This window comes from Cnephaeus nilssonii (assembly GCF_951640355.1).
Source record: "Cnephaeus nilssonii genome assembly, chromosome: 13".
Taxonomy (NCBI): domain Eukaryota; kingdom Metazoa; phylum Chordata; class Mammalia; order Chiroptera; family Vespertilionidae; genus Cnephaeus; species Cnephaeus nilssonii.
This window is the reverse complement of record NC_137084.1, coordinates 35,697,329-35,716,231: the sequence shown is the minus strand read 5'-3', so window position 1 is coordinate 35,716,231 and position 18,903 is coordinate 35,697,329. Positions and strand designations below refer to the sequence as shown.

Genomic DNA, 18,903 nt, shown 5'->3' with positions numbered 1-18,903 from the left:
GAAATGATTGCAAGGTAAGAATAAGGCTTTAAATGGGAACTCAGCAGATACAATAATGAATAAAGTAGAAGGTAATTGCTGCAAGGACATTGTAATACCCCTTTTTTTTGGATGTTATAAGGGCTTTTATCTCTAGATCCCTGTGGTATATCTATCTAGTCTTTCAAATCATAAAGACCTGGAGTTGAACCCTTTCTCTACATCTTATAAATTGTATGACCTTGAGACGATATGTAAGCTCTTAATTTCACAATTTCCTCATCTGAAAAAAGGGATATTACAATAGCAGCTACTTCTGAGAATGTTTTATAGATGGATGGCATAAGTAAAGTGCCTAGCACAATCGCTGGCACAGAGCAGGTACTGAATAATTGTGCAAATGACACTACTTCTGTGTTCCAGATGGGTAAGGACCTTGAATAGTGATCTCTGACAAAATGAGGTGAGAAAAGCAATGTCTGTCACTTTCACACACAATCCTGTGGGGTAATTGATGGGAAATCCTAGAAGAGGAAAGTGAGGTTCAGAGATGTTAACTCATAAAACATGAAAGAAAAACACTGACAACCACACAAAATGTGGAAGTCTATTTTAGAGATACTCAGCAGTTCTGTATTCTTTACAAAGGGAACTAGAATTCAAATGAACTAGCCCCACCTCTGTTCTCAGCTCTGCCAGCCAACAAGTTGCTGGGTCCCTGCTTTAAAAGCCACCTTTCCTTCAACTCTGATGATACTTCATCTCCCTAAAGTAGGAGGGAAGAAATGAAGGAAAAATCAGCCAGGCAACATTTTGCACTGTATTTTACACCCTGAACACGAAACCACTCAAAGATTTTTAACAAGTATTTGAAAGGCTTACCTAGGCCCATGCTCAGAACAGCTTTATAACCTAGGCAAGGGGAAGCCAGAAATCTCCCATCACTCTGTGATTGACTCACAGACGTGTTGGAAGCAGAGTTCACAAATCTAATTCCTTTCTCCGTTCCAGATATTTTTACCCAGAGAGCATAAGTGACTAGAAGCTAACCTGCTCGCTCAGCCAATTCCTGGCAGCAACTCCTAGTGAAAAATATAATGTTTGGGGGCAAGCACTTATCCAGGAGCGGTGCTGAAATGAGATGGTAAGGACGCAAGTGCCGGATAAATGACCAGTGTAGGGAGAGCTTTAAAAATGAGGTGATTATGCAGGCACTGTCCTCTATGAATATATTAGCTCCCCAATAAGCCCGTGCATTTGACTGCCTCCAAAGCACTGTCTCAGGTTCAGGGAATACAGTTGTCAGGAAGTGTTTTCTAAGCTCTTCTTCAGAGAAGCTGCTCCTGCTGCCAGGCCTCAAAGCCCTAGTGTTCAGTCTGGGCAACAAGTTCAGCTCACACAGTACCTGTCAGGCCACTGCAGGTGATGTGAGATGCTCATTGGAGGTGCCCAGTCTCCCCTCAGGGCACGCTGGAGGATGTGCGGGACCAGCAGGCTGTCCAGTGGGTAGGAGGGCTAAGGGGGTCAGAGTTGACAGGAAGGTATGTCAAAGCTGGAGTTCTTGAGTGGGAACTGAATATTAGAAACTGGAGATACCAGGTATAGTCAGACACTAAGGCCAAAGGTGTGAGAGTGGATTACCAGTAGGAGCCAGCCAGGCATTGGTGCAGTGTGCATGCGGGGCGGACAGTAAGGAGGTACATTTTGATTGCCATGAACACTAGTAAGTCTCCTCCAAAGGCTGGCAAGCCTGCAGTGCATGGATGTGTCAAGCTGCTTAAAGATCCCCATGGAGAGGACAGTGGGGACCATTGAAGGGACCAACCACAGCTTGAAAGTTGGGTTTTTCATAGGACCACAACCTAGATAGAGGCATGGGCTTCCCCCTAGGACCAGGTCCTTTGTTGTATCCATCATTCCATTCTTGCCAACCACCAGGGGACCTGTGCATCCCATCAGGCATGGGGAGGGGTTTGTTTTGGAATTATCTTTTCATGGGCCCAGGGAAAGGGGCAGAGCCTGGGAAATATTTCTCTGGGATGAGAAACTAAATGGTGTGTATTGAGGGTTCACACCTTGCAGTGATAGCTGGGAAGGGCCCTATGCTTTGAGGTGGGATTGGGGCCACCTCCAGAAAATGGTATGAGGCATGAACTGGCCTGAGGGTCTTACCAGCATGGAATCTTTTGCTGCTTATACTCCATGAGTTTATTTCCCTGTAGCTCTCTGTTGACAAAGTCTTTAGGAAAGGTCTATGGGCCACTGTGGAGGAGACTGAGAATATCAGAGTGAGAGATCCCAAGGGGAGGTGACTCTGAGGGTCAATCTTGTTCATCCAACCTTTGATGCCTACACCTGGAGCACAACTTTGCTCACCCCAGAGGAGTATATGTTTGGTTTTAACAAAGAGGTTGTTTCTTTGAGTTGGGAGCTCAACTCTTCCATGTCCCCACCCCCAACCATGCAGTTTCTGAAGTCATTTTCTTCCTGAAAATTCTGAAGATCCCATCCTGTGTCTCTATCTCATCCCAATCAGCGCTGATTGCATACAGATGGACCAAGCTTAGTGAATGGACATTCGGAATCAGTACATGACCCTCAACCTTGAGCCCCATTTCTCCACCCCCTAAATTCATTCACCCTTTGGGGAGCTGAGCCAAGCCCTGTGGGTGAGAATCCCTGCTCACCCTGATCCCGAGCTCGACATTCTCGCCTCCATAGACCTCCATGCCTTCGTCCAGTAAGCCAATCTCCTGGAAGTACTGGCGGTCCACAATGAAGCAGCCAATGAGGGCTGGGCTCCTGCAGGGGTGAGGGGAGATGGGCCAGGTTAGCAGAGGGGCTGCCTCATGGTTCTGCCAGGGGAGTGAGAGCAGTGGTACCTTCCCACCAGGCGGAGCTGGTCCTTTTCCTTCCTTTGCTGCCAAAGCTGGTGCAGAGCTCGTTCTCTGAGTGGCCCTCCCAGGTCTACCCTCACCAGCTACCCCAGGGAGGCTATTTCAGAGGGCTTGCAGCAGCCAGCTCCTGTCCTGGGACCAGCCATCAGTCCCCCTGGTGCTTGCATTTGTGTTAGCCCACAGAAGTGGTGCTCAGCCTACCAGTCTGAGTTGAACGTCTGTATCTATAGCTGCCCTGGTCCCTGAACTTTGAACTGCACAGCCAGTCTCTGTTTCTACCCGGGCACTCTGCCAACTTTCCCACCCTTCCCCAACTTGGGTTCTGCATGCCAACTTGGTCCACTTAGAAAAGTTAGCTGGGGCTTTGGCTAGCATGGTAAATAATTTGGATTTTATCTATAGATCAAGGAGTGTCCATGAGAAATTTTAAGCAGACAGTGGTATGAGCAGATTTGTGTTTTTAAAGATCTGTGTTTTAATCCTCGGGCAGCTGAGGGAAGTCAAATTGTAGGAGACTGGGTGGAAATTAGGAATCCAGTTAGGAAGCCTGTTGCTATATCCAGGTAGCCCTGGAAATGATGAGGACCCGGGCCAAGAGTGGAGATAGGGATTGTCTAAAGACATATTTTACTATAAAATCAGCAGAACTTTGAAATAGATGAATTATGAAGGTAAAAGCAAGGGAGTAATCTGAATGGCAGCTGGATTTCTGGCTTGGGTGATGGTGGGGTGGGGCCACACATCAAAATTGGGTACAGAAAAGAAGCTGGCTTCAGAAGCAAGTATTCCTTTCTGGGAACACTGATCTAAGGTGCCTGTGGGACCCTGCAGGGAGACATCCAACAGGTAGGCCTGAGATAGAACACCTGGTCTAGAATTCAGCATGGGTCTTAGGCTGGAGCTACACATCCACAGTTAGCAGGTCCAGCAGCTGGAAGGCCTTTCCTTGGTGAGCATGAGCGTGGGACTCACCGGCTGTGTGTGGATACCCTTCACGGAACTTTACCAGGAGTGACCCACGTTAGGTGAATTAGCATGAGGGTGTGTGGACTGCTTCTCTGCTGGGAACAATGACTCTGCATTGCTCCACTGCACACAGCTACCATTTCTAGTGCTTGTGTAGCAACCTATCAGCTGGTGGCTGAAGGATTTGGAGGGAAAGAGAAAAAAAAGGAGAAATGAAGACTCTTCAGCGATGAGAAAACTGGTAGTCACATGCAAATAGACCCATCTTTGAAACTGGAAACTCATCCACGTGGGGAAACAGCTATTGGGCGGGCTATGTCTTTGGAGAAGACTGATGCCAGAAGCTGCTCAGGTGGAGAATGGCGCTTGGGGGGTCCCTGCCCCTCCTCCTTTCAATCACAGCATTTTATTCTGAATGGCTTCACCTTCCCTAGATCGCAGGTACCTAGGGTGGTCAGTCCACCTCTCCTAAAGCAGAGTGAGTTCCTGCTCTGGTGGGAGACGCTTGGCCCTGGCCTTGGAAGTGAGTGCCTTGGAAAAAATCCCCGTTATGGCTGTTTCTCTGGGAGAAGTTCCCTGGGCTCTTTGAGCCTCTGATTCCATATCTATGAAAGAGAATCAACTATATAACCTCACAGGATGAAATTAAGTATTGAAATCCTCTGGGACATAATTGGTACTCAAAAGATCATTTTAAAAGATGCACTTGCCCATTACAAAAGCCCAGAGAATCCCCTCTAAATCATGGTGACATAAGACATCAGCCCAGCAGGTGGGCAGAGTGGGTACTCAGCCTTTCCCTGAGCATTCCTGCAGTGCTGAACTGAGCTGGCACTGCTGGACATTCAGGACGGAGCCTTCCCCATCTGGCCAGACCCAGTCAGGGAAAGAGCACAGGCCACCTCAGGCAGTCCATTCCTTATTAACCAGCGGGGGTATTAAGTGGGCTCAGTCAATCTGAAAGTTGTATTGATTTATACCTTGTCTCATTCCCCCCAAATTAGAAAGAGCTGACAAGAACAATAAAATAGTTAAGTGTCTGAAAAGACAAAAAATTCACCACGAAGTTGGGGGCTAGTTAGAATGCACGTGCAGCATTAGGTCCTTCCTCACGGTTCGTAAAGTGGATCCACAAGGTAGACTCTGAGCTTCCTGGTGGCTGAGCTGAACACGAACATACCTGGTCTTAGAAATAAGATTTACAGGCCCCATGTGGAAATATCATACTAATTCCTCAGGGATAGCCAGGCTTTCTTTGACTGGCAGTGAATTTGAAAGAAATCTCTTCTGTCAGTCTTCTTTAAGAGGTCAGTCACTTTAGGACACAGTGAAAAACCATCTCAAAGACACACCTGCAGAACGCAGCAGAAGATACCTCTGGGCTCTTCCTGCAGCTCATGCCGTGTGTGGACAAAGCACCAAAGTACAGCCCAAGGAAACAGGGGCCCAGGTGGGTATGATACATTTATATAACCCACAACTTTCTGTGGGGCTGTCTTTATCTAGGGATAAAACCAGGAGTGTTTTCTCCATTAATATACTTTCTCTCAGCCCAGGTCTTGCTAAGAAGCAGGGGAAGGAAAATATGAGAGTGAGACACTATTCTTTGTGAAGGACCTAGAATGTGGGTTTCCGAAGACCAGGCTGAAACAGCTAACACCAGTGAGGGCTTCTGTAAGAATGCTTGTTACATGGTGGAGTATTTCCCTCCAACAGTCAACAGACCTGGGGCAGAATTCAGCCATCCCAGGCCTGAGCTCAAGGGTGGGTGACTAGGGGGATGACAACTAGGCACGGGATTGAACTGACCTGGGTTTGGGTCCTGGCTCCGCTGGCCAGAGCCTTTGGCAGGGCCATTCTCCCTGGTCAGCCTTACTCTCCTCATCTTGTGAACCAGGATGACACAATGAACCAGGGATGTCACCAGGTTATGATGAGGAGCAAATGAGACCATGTGGGTAAAAGGTCCTTGCACACAGGGGCCTCCAAACAAATACTTCACAACACAAAATTGTGGCAGGGGCCTAACAGATAGGTAGTAGAGATAAGCACAGGAGAGCCAGGTGGAGTTCTCTTCCATCCTGTTTTAAATATGAATATAATGTGTTCTTTTCTTCTGGCAAGGAAAATGTGATCCTAGCTAATAATCACCCACTCTCAATTACATTTCTCATAATCTTCCTTTCTCATGTAATACAAAGTGACATCAAGTTTCTAATCTCTCTCATTCCAGGGACTGTCCCCTAGGCCACCTTCTCGTGTGTCTATGCATTTAACAGGCAGCCCTTTGCAGGGAGCACAAAGGCGCCTGATCTGTGATTAACCAGACAGAAACAAGGGCTCGTGGGCACGGCTGTTTCAGGAGTCCTGATCCATAAAACAGGCTGCACAGGGGAGTCATTCGGGGGTCTGTGAAGGTAGCAGCAAAGGCTGAAAGAGTTTGGGACCTTGGAAATGCAGTTTGAAGCTCCTTTCATCTGAGTCCTAAAGGATAAGCTCAAACATCGGCAAGGCGCAGGGGGTGCCATGAGGTCTGGTCTTGCCGCTCCTTCCCTCCAGCCTCGTGGCCTCAGGCTGCTCCCTTTGAACCTGCTCTGTGCCCAGGAACTCACTCCGCTCCTTCACATATGGATGCCTTCGGCCTAAGCCTGCGATCTCCTACTTGCCCTTAGAAACTAGTGCAGATGCTACACTCTCAGCAAAGGATTCTCCCTACTTTCCATGTGGTTCCCACCAGCGTGGTGGAATAATTTGTTATTCCAATTATTGTGTCTGTCTTCACTCGACTTCAGGATTTTGCTGGCAGGGACTGAATCTTAATCACTCTGGATCCCAAGCACCCAGCGTAGATAGTAGTTGGCTCCCAGCAGGTGCCCCACAGTGATGTGTTGGAATGAGTAACTGTGAGCCTCTGAATGAATCTGGGAGCCATGGCTCTTTGAAAAGAGACCACAGGGCCGGTGAGCAGTGACTGGAGGTCACTTGTAATTCCTTTCCATCACCGCTCATCTCACTCTACCCCCCCATCCCATAATGGGACTGGAGTTTGGGGAATAAGGGTTGTGCTGGGAGGGGAGCTCTTGCCCTGGAGGACGAGGCAGAGAGATCACAGGTAAGGATGCCGTACCTGATCGGGGCCGTGGAGTTCTCCAGCTTCCACCATGCCTTGGGGGGGTTTAGGTAGCGGCACCACAGCTCCCAGTCAAAGCCCTGGGCGGCCAGCGGGTACTCTTCTATCTCAAAGTTGTCGTATTTGATGTTGTCAAACGACGGTGAGATGATCCGCTTCCGGTTCTCCTTTATGCGGGTGAGTACAGGTTCCGCCCTGAGCAGGAGGGAGGGAGGGAGGGAGGGAGGGGTTACTGCCTCCAAGGTGAAGAAACACCAGATTGACAGCTCCTACAGCTCCCTCCCCTGTGGAAAGAGAAAGGGACACCTGGACCTCTCCTCCAGGGGAGCGCTGCTCTCCTCCTGGGAAGGAGCCCTAACAGCCTCCCAACCCCCATACTTCTGGGCTGGCAAGAGGCCCAACCACTCCTCTAGCACCTTCTGGGCTGAGCTGAGAGATTCTTAGTGCCTTACATCCTTGTGTCTGCTTGCTTTCATTTCATTTTTTTTTCACTAGGAAAAAAAAAAAAATCAAGACCTAAAGAAAGAAGAAAGAAACAGATCTGAGGTCCCCTGGGAAGCTTTCAACATGGGCTTTGATTTTGCTCAAATTCAGCGCCTTAACTAGGAAACAGAGGCAGATGAGGATGGCAGAGACAGGGGTGAGAACAAACTTCCTTCATGCTGCCTGGGTCCTTCCGTTTGTGTCCCCCCAAACCCCACCCACCCCACATGTTCGCCTCTGCCCAAGGAGAGGTGGCAGGTCTGGCTTCCAGGGAGCCAGAGACCCTTATGGGTACCAGGCAAGAAAAGTGTTTGCAGAGAGTAATGATAAGCTTCTCATTAATAATGAATTGTTGCATAATTGTTTATTTAAATCAGCTTGAAATAGTAAGTGTCCCTCTCCTCTCCTGGCTATAAATCCAACAAAAATGCCTTTTAAATAGTCACAAATGGCAAGCAGGGACTTCAGCTATGAAAAACAGCCACACTGCAATCTTAATTTGGCCTGTTATGTAAAAGTCTGCCCAAATCCAGGCATGCTGCGTGCACGCCCGGCTGCTCCTTCCTGCTAAATGGCACTCTTCACCCCACTCCAGAGAGGCAGGGTGGCACCTGGAGTCTGGGAGGTGAGCAGACCCAGCACCATCAGGCATAGTGGTCAGGAGGGGGTACCCTCAGCCAATCCCAGTGCCTGGTCCTCCCATGCCCAGGCTCTCGGCACAGTCACACACAGTGGGCCACAGACACCCTCTGGCCTGGAGGGATGTCGGTATCAAGTGCCCCACCCTGCTCGGATGACACTATCGAAGGCTTGTGTGTGTTCTCTTCCCCCTCACAGCAGCCCTGAGCAGAGCAATAAAGGCTTCCTGAGACCTAGTTTCACCAGGAGAGAGAATCTGCCATATTGAGCTACCACTGGCCTGGCCTTTGGGGAGCTGAGGGCACTGGCAACATCAAACCACCTTAGCCCCCTCTGCCCACTAGGCCTTGGCTTGTCAGTGTGGTTGGGCTTCTGTCTCATGTCTGATCCAGCTCTCACTTTCCTGGGAGTTGCAGCCCTGTCCCTAGCTGGGCTGGCACTCTCTGCTTTGCCCGTAGCATTTACCCTTCTGCCAGATCATGTCCCCTAGAGGACCATGCCAGCCAGAGTCAAGCCTCATGTCACCATATCCTTTAGACACTGTGTGTTGACCCTATTGACCCCTGACCCTCCCCCACCCTGAAGGGCCAGCCCTTGCCTAGTCACTCACACACCCACATCTCACCTGTTCCCAGAATTCTCTGCTTACCCCCACATGATTGAGATCCCAGCATGCTTTGCACCCCTCTGAGTCAAAGCTCCTAGACCACCCTCCTCTCCTGATGGGCACTTACCAGCCCACATTGAACTCCACATGGGCATCGAAGAGTGCCACTACAGGGGCAGTGGCCGCCCTCCAGCCGCTGACCCGGGAGCGGATGAGGCCCTCCTGCTTGCTGTGGCGCACGACTTTGATGAAGCCCGGCTTCTGGCCATTTACCTTGTCCACGTACTCTGTCAGCTTCTCCTTCAGCTCCTCTGTGAGGGAGAAAATGTATTGTTAGCATAATGGGAACGATCAAAACATTCCCCCTTTCGTGGAGAAACGACCCCCAAAGAGAGGCTGGAGGGTCCATTCCCCTCCCCAGTCTTCCTTGGTGTTCCCCAGGATGGCCAGTGCAGCTCAGATTTGAAGGGTAAAATAGAGATGAAAATAGCCTTTATGGAGCCCAGCAATTTGCATAGGATCATGTGCCTACACACATTGACGATTTAATCTTTACAATGAGCCCATGGGAAAATGAGGCTCAGAAGGGTTTATGAACTTCTCCAATGTCATGCAGCGTGTGAGGGGCAGTGTGTGCTTTTAAGCTGGGTCTAATGATGGCAAAAAAACACATTCTTCTCACCAGCTCCTTCATCCCAGTGCCCTCCACAGTCCTCCCCCAATCCCGAGGGAAAGCTGCATCTTCGGAGATGGCAGCCCAGGACCCACTCCTGCTGGGTCTTCATCTCTCCGGGACGTGCATGACCAGGAGCTGTGCCCTTGAGCAGCTGCATTGGTTTGCTGCCTGCTATTGCTGGGCCTGGCTACACATCAAGTCCCCTGCTTCTTCATAACTGTAAATGGGGCCTGAGCAACCGAGCAGGGCCCCTCGCCCCTCCACTGGGGAGAGCACAGCAGCCATGTCCACTGTGTTCTCCATAGCAGCGCAGGCAACAGCCTATGAGGGACCGTCCCCGCAAATGATGACCTGAGTGGGCCACATTCTCCCACCTGTGAACACAGCTCCTCCCCAGAACTTGAGGCTCACTCTTCCTGTGTTCTCAGCACCTGCCTCTCACCCACCCTTCCTCCCATCTTCTCAGCCAGGCCCTGGACAGACCCACCTGGGCTGAGCCCCCTCCTTATCAGAGAATGAATAGTAGGAGCTCTGTGTCCCTTGGTGCCCAGTCTGGGCCCCACCATGTAAGCAGCCCACTAGGCTTGAGAAAAGGGCACAAAGCAGCTGGCACAGTGCCAGGTGCATGGTAGGTGTGCCCCATGGCAGCAGCAGAGTGTAGAAGAAGGACAGTGGTTAGAGTCAACAACACCGCATTGTACGTCTGCTTTACTAAACCAACTCTGGATGTCCATGAGGAAGTTTGGGTGGGGTGAGTTTATTTTGCATATGGGAAGGACATGAACTTGGGGTGACTATAGGGTGAACTGTTATGGATTGAATTCTGTCCCCCCAAAAAAAGATATGCTGAAGTCTAACCCCTGTACCTCAGAATATGACCTCATTTGAAATTAGAGTCTTTGCAGATTTAGCCAAGTTAAGATAAAGGCATTAGCCCCTAATTCAATATGATAGATGGATACGGAGTTAGGCCCATGGGAAAATGAGGCTCAGAAGGAAGACAGGTGAGGAGACACAGAGAAGATGCCATCTGCCAGCCAAGGAACACCTGAGGTCACAAGGCTCAAGGAGAGAAGCCTGGAACAGACCCTTCCCTACCGCCTTCAGAGGGAGCATGGCCCTGTCTACTCCTCTAGTGTGTACTCTAGGACTGAGAGACAATAGATTTCTGTGTTCAAAGCCACCCAGTTTGTGGTGCTTTGTACTTTGTAGTCCTAGAAAACTAGGTTGTTATGAGGATTAAGTGGAATTGATGTGTGAAAAATGCATAACACATAGAAAATGCAAAAAAAAAAAAAAGTTAGCTCCCTCCTTCCGTCCTCACAGTTTCCATCACTGGGAGTTGTAAGGGATGGAGATTCATCTCTGGTTGACAAGGCCTTCTTCATAATCTCTCATCCAGAACCATCTCTTCCTCCTCTGCCCTGACCCCAGGTTAGAAGTCTGCAAGCAACGAGGCCATGGTGGCCAAGCAGAAGATAGGAATGTGTGCAAGGGCCTCATGCCAGGAGGACAATGAGGCATAATGGTCACTGCCAGGATGGTAAGCCCTCCTATAGACATTGACTTCAAATCCTTTTGCACATGAAACTGCCCAAACCAAAGGCCTGGATGGATGGTACCCCTGCTTGAGTTATCAGCGCAGAGGTGAGGAAACTGGGCATCCAAGGCAGAAATGCTGAGAGGGAGGCAGGAGACTCTGGTCCTGGATAGCTACTAACCTGCTCTGTGACCTTGAGCAAGTCCCTATGAATCCCAAGACCTCAGAGCTAGTTGGACAGGATATTAAAGTTCGTTTTGAACCAATTACCCATCAAAGGTGTGAACCCCTCTGTCTATCCTGATGAGCGATCCTACAGCCCCTCCAGTGACAGGGTCATTCCTCATGGGGCTACTCTGATTATGACATGTTCTTTTTTCTTTTGCCCTCAAGTGCCAGGGTCTCTCAACCTTCCACTCATTGGCCCAAGACTTATTTTGTGGCCACAGAGGGTAGACCACATCCCTCTTCCATAAGACAAGCATTTCGAGTTGAAGACCACCCTTCAGGTCTTGCTTAGGATTTCTCTAGGTCAAATATCTTTAGTTCCTCCTCATATTTCCTCATATATCATGAGTTCAAGTCCTTATATCATCTTGAACTTCCCTCTAAATATGTTCGTTTTTCTCTAACATCTTTAATCTATGCACCTAGAAATTGGCCTAATACTTCTGGAGTAAATTGGGCTATACAGAATAGAGGGAACTAATCACCTCCCTTATCCTAGAATCTATGCCCCTATTCTTGTAGTTTAAGGTCACCTTACCTTTGCCTACTTTGGACTCAAAGTGAGTTTACCGGAAACAAACACCTACAGGTTCTCTCCACATGGTGCTGCTAAGTGAAGCCTCCTCATCCCATCTCTTCATGTGTGGGTGGGTGCATGTATTCATGCTTGTGTTTGTGTGTGCACATGCATGTGCTGAACAAAAACATAGGGTTGTATGTTTACTTCTATTTAATTCATTTTCAAAAAGATTGATATTGTTTATCCAAAGTCAAAATATTTCCCTGCCTGATTCTGTTATCCAATGTCTGCTATCTAGCCCTTCTACTTTTCCAGCTTCTAAAAGTGATGAGCCCATGCACTTAATTCTCATTCAAGTCATTCTTTTAAACAGTGTGACCCTGGTCCAGATCTAGGGCCAGTGGGGGCTGTCAGGCATTCTCATTCCAGCCCAGAGAAAATTCAGTTGACTTTTGGGCTGCCACCAACACACTGTATAGCTCACTTTAGCTGATTTAAAAATGACCCCGTGATCTCGGATTGAACAGCTGACAGGGAGGCCTGGGGATGCCACTGTCTCACAAATGTCAGGAAGTTGGCCACAGAGCAGCATAACTCAGTGTGCCCCACGCTTCCAGGTCTTCATGCATGGTTGACAGGAGTTCTCTTAAAATGCTGTGTCATCACTTCAAAGTCCACCCCTCATATGTCCTTCTTGAGAACGTTAAATAGAGAGCTCATAAAGCCTGATATTTGACAGTGAGGTGGCGAGTGTACAGCACTTCAAGTGAGAACTGGGGTGGTAACTCGCTCCACAGGTGAGAGTCATTGCCTGTGGGGACCACTTCCATGGTGTTGATGGGACAGGGCTCTGGATGACTGCCCCCAAATGAGCCCCCATAACCCCCACCTCTCTGAATTCACAGCTGTGTGGAGCTGCCTCACACACTGTCACAACAGGGTGCAGCAGGAGGGACCTCCTGCCAGTCCCAGGCCTTGGGAGGCCTGTGGCTTCTGCTTTCCTTCTCTGGCTGCCCTAAGTGAGGAAGCCGGAGCCAGGCTCTTGTGGATGAGAGGCCCAGAGAGGCCCCAGCCATTCAGGCTACCCCACTGAGGTCCCAGACATGTGAGTGAGGCCACCTCGGATCCTTCGGCCACTGGCTGACTGCGAACACAGGAAACCCGGCTGACCCCTCATAGAGCAGAAAGGAACTGCCTTTATTACAGAATGAGGGCTCCAGCCCTTATTGCAGAATTATGAGCTAATGAATGGTTGCTGTTTTAAGCCATTAACTTCTGGGGTGGTTTGTTATACACAAAGGCTATCAAAACAGGATCTATTGTTCTGGTATGAGGCCGGGGTTAAAATAAGATTGTGAACTCCTGAGGCACAGGAAATGAATTCAGACACAGAAGAGCCAGCTAAGAAGGTGGCAGCCAGAGATGAAAAGGCTTTGTTTCTCATAGGAGCTGCTTGCCCCTTTGTACCTCTGAGCTCTGTCAATAGTGAACTAGAATAAAAGTTTCTGGTGCATCAGCTAGAGAAAAAATCCTGTTCTCAGAGAGCTACATCCCAAACAGGGGCTGCTGATTAGAAGAGTGATTTCCCTTAGCTCTAACCAAACAACTGGTATAAAATTTTTTTAAAAGGCCTATAATACCCTGGATAACACTGGCTCAGTCTTTTCAAAACACCTTTACCTAATAAGGTTTTCATTCAACCTTTGTAAACTGCCAAAGCAAAAATATATCTCAAGAGTACTTCTATATTTATTAGAAAACTATTGTATAAGATTTTGCCTATTACATATTATACATAATATATGATAAATACTTCTCAGAACTTAGCTCAAAAAACATATAAAAAACTTTACTTACCTAAACTCAAACTCATAACCCATCATATTTACCTTTTTGCCAAGGCTGCCAGGAAGCTCAGAGACAAATATAATGACTAATCACAGGGTTCTATGAGCATTTTTGCTTCTCTAACTTTGCTAAAGATTTGATTTTCAAGTTGTAGCCTAAAAGCTACATTGTCTTTTACCTTTTCTTCCCTACATAAGCTACCTTTCATTATTTTTGAAATATCTATAAATAACTTTTAATAAAATGTCTTCGTAGAACATGACAGGGGTATAATTGTAGAAAGAAAGGGAAGGCTGTATTTCATGTTTGTTTTAATGTGTCGAGGAAAGGGGTGGTAGGAAGTCTGTTCCCTGTGACTTTGCCAAATTTAGAATCAATGGCAGAGCTGTAGATAACACCAGCTCTAACAAAGAAATACAATTTGCGCCCTGCATGGGTCAGGTGTTATCCTGTTTATATCGCTCCTCCAGCCCTCGCCTGCTGTCCACAAATCCCTGTTCTGCTGACATCTGGATGACGTCTGTAAATCAGCATGCTCAGGAACACCGTTCACCTCTTAGGAGGTCACAGGCCACTCCATCATCCCTATGAGGTGCCTCTCCCAGAGCCAGCTGAGTGCGGGCTTGCTTGCCTGTTCCCTCTCCTTCAGACTTAGATGCCAAATAAAAATACAAAATTCACCAGCCTGGTCAAACAGAGCCCTTTCTTCCCTCCCTATATATGTCTCCTGTATGGCTCCCATAAAAAGCAATTAGCTCCACGAAGTCACCCTAAAAGGAACAAGCAGCAGGCTGAGCAGGAGAAATCTGGTACCAATGGCTGTTAAACTGATTAGTAAACACCTAATGAGATACCCTTTATCTCTTGCATAAAGGAAAAAGAATCAGGAAATGGATGCCCGATGGGGCTTCACTCTTTGAAGGCAGCTGCACAGGCATCTTGTAAAACAGCCCACCCAGGCTTGCAATGGAGAACCAGGTTCTGCTCCTGTCCCTCTCTCACTACTCAGGTGATCATTTCCCAGGCTTGTTCCAGGTTCGGGGGAGGCAGGAATGAAGCGAGAGGCCACCCATCATTCATTCATTCATTCATTCAGCAAATATTGGGCATTCATTATGTACCAGTTACTGATCTAGCTTCTATGGCAATACTGTGAACAAGACAGTCCCTATGAGTCATTAATTCTAGTGGATGTTTAAAAGGTATGTGATGTACTCCACTGAGGGGGTGGGAGATGTCAGGGAGAGAGGGAGAAGGAAAGATGGAGGGAAGAGAAAAAGAGGGGGTGGAGAAAGGAAGAGGAAGAGGGGAGGAGGAAGAAAGGGGGAAGAGTAGGGGAAGGAACAGGGAGATTTTTGAAAAAGAAGATCAGAAACCAATTCAGTTCTTCCAGACAATGAGGCCTCTTTTAATTTAATTTATTTATTTATTATTGATTTCAGAGAGAAAGGGAGAGGGAGAGAGAGATAGAAACATCAATGATAAGAGAGAACCATTGATTGGCTGCCTCCTGCACACCCCCTACTGGGGATTGAGCCAGCAACCCGGCCGTGTGCCCTGACTGGGAATCAAACCGTGACCTCCTGATTCATAGGTCAACACTTGACCACTGAGTCACACCGGCTGGACAACACTGAGTCCTCTTAAATGACAGGCCTCTGGGCCTGGGATGCAGTGCTTGGTGCACAACTGGGAGGGTGCTACTAGGCATCGAGGCTGCTGAACACCCTCCAGTGCACAGGACAGCCCTCCACAATAAAGAATTACCCAGCTCACAATGTCAGTAGCACTGAGTTGGAGAAACCTTGCATAGCTCTTACACTAGTCCCTCCATACTGTAGGGGATGCATTCTAAGACCCCCAAACCAACAGGCCTAGATGGACATATAGGATGTGGCCCTAGGTTGCTTTTTGTACCCCTGCCTGTGTTATCATTGAGGAGATGAGGAAACTGGGCATCTGAGGCAGAAATGCCGAGAGGGAGGCAGGAGACCCCCAGTGGATGCCTGACACAGCAGAGAGTACCAAACCCTACCGTTGGATCTGATGCCTTGGACTATCCCCTGTAGTTCCCAGGTGCCTCCCCCCGACACCCGCAAGGCACTGCCTTTTGTCCCCTTTGCCTGCCCCCAGTTTCAGGCCAGCCTTGCTCTGTAGCTCAACCTGGATTAGAGTTGCCACTCCCTCCCTCCAACTGCCTGGGAAGGAAGTGTGAACACTCCCGTTGAGAAGTGCTAAAAATTGCTTGCCTCCAACGGTGCTGATTTAAAGATTAAAAGCACAGCACATTTCTGTTTATTTCTCTAAGAGGGAACAGTAGCTGGTCTTCCCAGAACAGAAGATTAACTGGCTTTCCTCTAAAGCCATTTGGGCCATTGAACACAAATGATATGTCAACACACGTTAAAGAAGAGATTATTCATTAGGATGCAATGGCTGTTGAACTCAGCTGATCATCCACTCACCTGAGAAGCTAAAATATAAATACAGGTAGATGCCACCAGACCCCCACCCCTGAAGAATCTGGAGGGGGGGGGGGTCTCTGGACTCAGGTGGCCCTGCTGATGAATGATGGTGAGCTGGGATCCAGAGCAAAATAGACCAGCCTGAGTCCTGAGCCTGGGGCTGGGTGGAGGTTGGGGGTAGAGGTTGCGGGGAGGACAGTCTTGTTTTGTGCATTCCTCTCTAAGATGACTCCAGACAAGCTGTCAGGTCCTGAGCAGTTTACAAATGTCTCCCATGTAGTTTATTCTTCTGTCCAATACACCTAACAGCTGTACTGCTGTCCGGCTCCTTTAATAGCTGCACTTCTTCAAAGTCAATTGATACTGAAGTAGATGTGAAATGGCCTTAAATTGTTCTCCTTACTCAGGACTTGGGGAGAGGAAAGTTCTACCCAGGAGCCCCAAAGATGGCATATAAATATGGCTACTGGAGCTAAGCAGAGTGGCACACCTTCCAGGGAAGTCCAAGCATTAGTTCAGTCTTAGCAAGTTAGAGAAAGTCCCAGAATTACCACCTAGTAGACAGCCACCTGTCTCTAGGTCTACACTTTTGTGACCTAGCCAGGCATGGGTGACCACAAAAACCCACAAGAAATATGCATTCCTCACTAAGTGGTCTCCAAAGCCAGGCTCTCAACATCCATTAATACCCTCTTACCTGCTATAAAAAGGACTTATTTTCCAAAAGTTCCTGTATTCAACAACAAAACGGTCAGAACTGGTTTCTGAATGATATAAAAATGGTCCCCTGGCCAGTCAGAGATGTGTTGATTGGGTGCAAATCTCTCTCTCTCAAGGGTTAGGCTGCCAAATTCAGCTTCTTTTTTACTAGAAGGCTGATATGGAGTGTTCACACAGAAGTTCCAACTTCTCTGGGATACAACTCCCTGAGCAACAAGATCAGGATGTGACGGAAGAGGGCCTACATTTGGGCAAGGGTTTCCCAGAGTGCTTGTTACTCGCCTTTGGGGTTCACAATACAATCCTGCGGGGAAATCCATCCACTATGGGCCCAGGACAAAAGGCTGCCTGAACCAATCTGAGTGCTCACAGGTCCACCCGCACCGGCTCCAGGCAGGGGATTCTGAATGCTTACCCTTGGCTCCTGACACCCCCAGACTTGCCCAAGGTCACAGAGCTGGTAATCAGCCCCACCAGGAAGAGAATCCAATGCCCCTTCCCCCAGGGCCAGAGCTCCAGGCTCTCCATTTCACCGATGTCCACAGTGAGTAATTAAAAAAATGAAAATGAGAATAATGGACTACTAGGAATCAGTTGTCTTCATGGACTGAATGACCTTGGAAAAGAGCCAGCTTGCCTTTGTGCTCCCTGGGGCCGTGTAAGGAGGAAACTCCTATGAAGTAAAGGTGGGACTGCAGCTGCGAAATTACCTAAAGGGCATGAAATATTCTGGCTACTCTGGTGGTTTTCAGCAGGAATTCTAGGATTTACTTAAAATCCATGACGGGTGCATCCAGGCAAAGCGGACCCTGCTGCAGCCTGGCCCTTCCAACGCTGGGGGACTGGGCAGGTAAGCTCCCTCCATGGGAAATGCTGGCATCAGCATTTAACAGCAGGTTAACTCCAAGCCGAGAACAAGCCCTCCTAGTGTCCCATCAGGCAAGGGGATTCCAGGAGGCCCAGGCCCTCCGACCCCCAGTTGCCATTGGCAGTTAAGCCAGGGGCCAACTGGAATTTTTATGCTAAACTTATTTTGTGCAAGACTTGGAGAATTCAGAGTGTTGCCTAGCTCAGGAATTTGATGACCCCAAAGCTCATGACTGAGAGCCCAAGGGTTTATCACCTGAGCCCCAAAACTTTCAAGATTCTGAGATTCCTAGAATCTATGATTCTCAGATAGTAACTCCCATGATCCTGAGATCCCAGTATTTGAAGCTTCTGTAAATGCCTGAGTTATAGCCCCCCTCCCCCACCATTGTTGGCCTATACCCGTGGTCGGCAAACTGCGGCTCGCGAGCCACATGCGGCTCTTTGGCCCCTTGTGTGTGGCTCTTCCACAAAATACCACGGCCTGGGCGAGTCTATTTTGAAGAAGTGGCGTTAGAAGAAGTTTAAGTTTAAAAAATTTGGCTCTCAAAAGAAATTTCAATCGTTGTACTGTTTATATTTGGCTCTGTTGACGAATGAGTTTGCCGACCACTGGCCTATACCAAGGTCAGTGGTGCCACAGTGCTTTTGCACGAACTGTTCCCTCTGCCTGGGACATCCTTCCTGCCTCATCTGACCTTGCTCGGGTTCGGAGGGAGGCCTTCCTTCATCCATCTGCAGCTTTCCAACTGGAGGAAAGGCGGAGGGTAGGAAGGGGCTTTTTCTTTTCTTGGAACACAGACACAGGGTGCTAGGCGACCAGTGTGGAGTAGCATCAGTCTTTGGTCTGAATCCTGCCAGCTCAGCCCTGAGCACCCTCCCCCTCCCGGGAAGAGCTAAGGCTCCCACAGGCTGGAAGCCAGCTCTGTACTTTGCAAATCAGTGCTGCTCAGGCTGTGTGACGGGCGGCCTCAGCCTGGCTGATTCCTGACTCGGGGGACCCCGTGGGCTTCACACACATATTTATAGCCCAGCTCGCTGCCGTGCTCGTCAGATCAGGAGGTCCCATGCTCTTTTCCTTTGGCTCACAGAACACCTCCAGGCCATCTGTCCTCCAAGGGGAGGACCTGTGAAGGAGGGGGTGACAAGGCAGAACCCAAGTGCCCTGCTCTTAGCCCTCGGTTTTTCTTTCTTTATTGAAAGATGTCATGTAGAACAGAAGGAGCAGGGCTTGGGGGAGAGAAGACCTCATTTTAATCCCCAGTGCAGCCATTTAGCAGCTGAGTGACTTTGGGCATGCGGTTTGACCTCTCTGGACCTGTTTCCTCACCTTTGAGA

The 18,903-nt window shown here is 48.7% G+C and overlaps 1 protein-coding gene across 1 annotated transcript in view; it reads right to left on the bottom strand.

Moving 5' to 3' along the window:
• Positions 1-18,903, bottom strand: part of GALNT18 (polypeptide N-acetylgalactosaminyltransferase 18) — a 286,847-nt gene that overhangs the window by 75,384 nt on the left and 192,560 nt on the right. The window contains exons 4-6 of the mRNA XM_079787752.1: positions 8,829-9,012; positions 6,970-7,167; positions 2,667-2,781 (exon numbers count right to left, since the gene is read on the bottom strand). Coding sequence (XP_079643878.1) covers positions 2,667-2,781; positions 6,970-7,167; positions 8,829-9,012 — 497 coding nt within the window. The remainder of the gene's footprint in view (positions 1-2,666; positions 2,782-6,969; positions 7,168-8,828; positions 9,013-18,903) is intronic.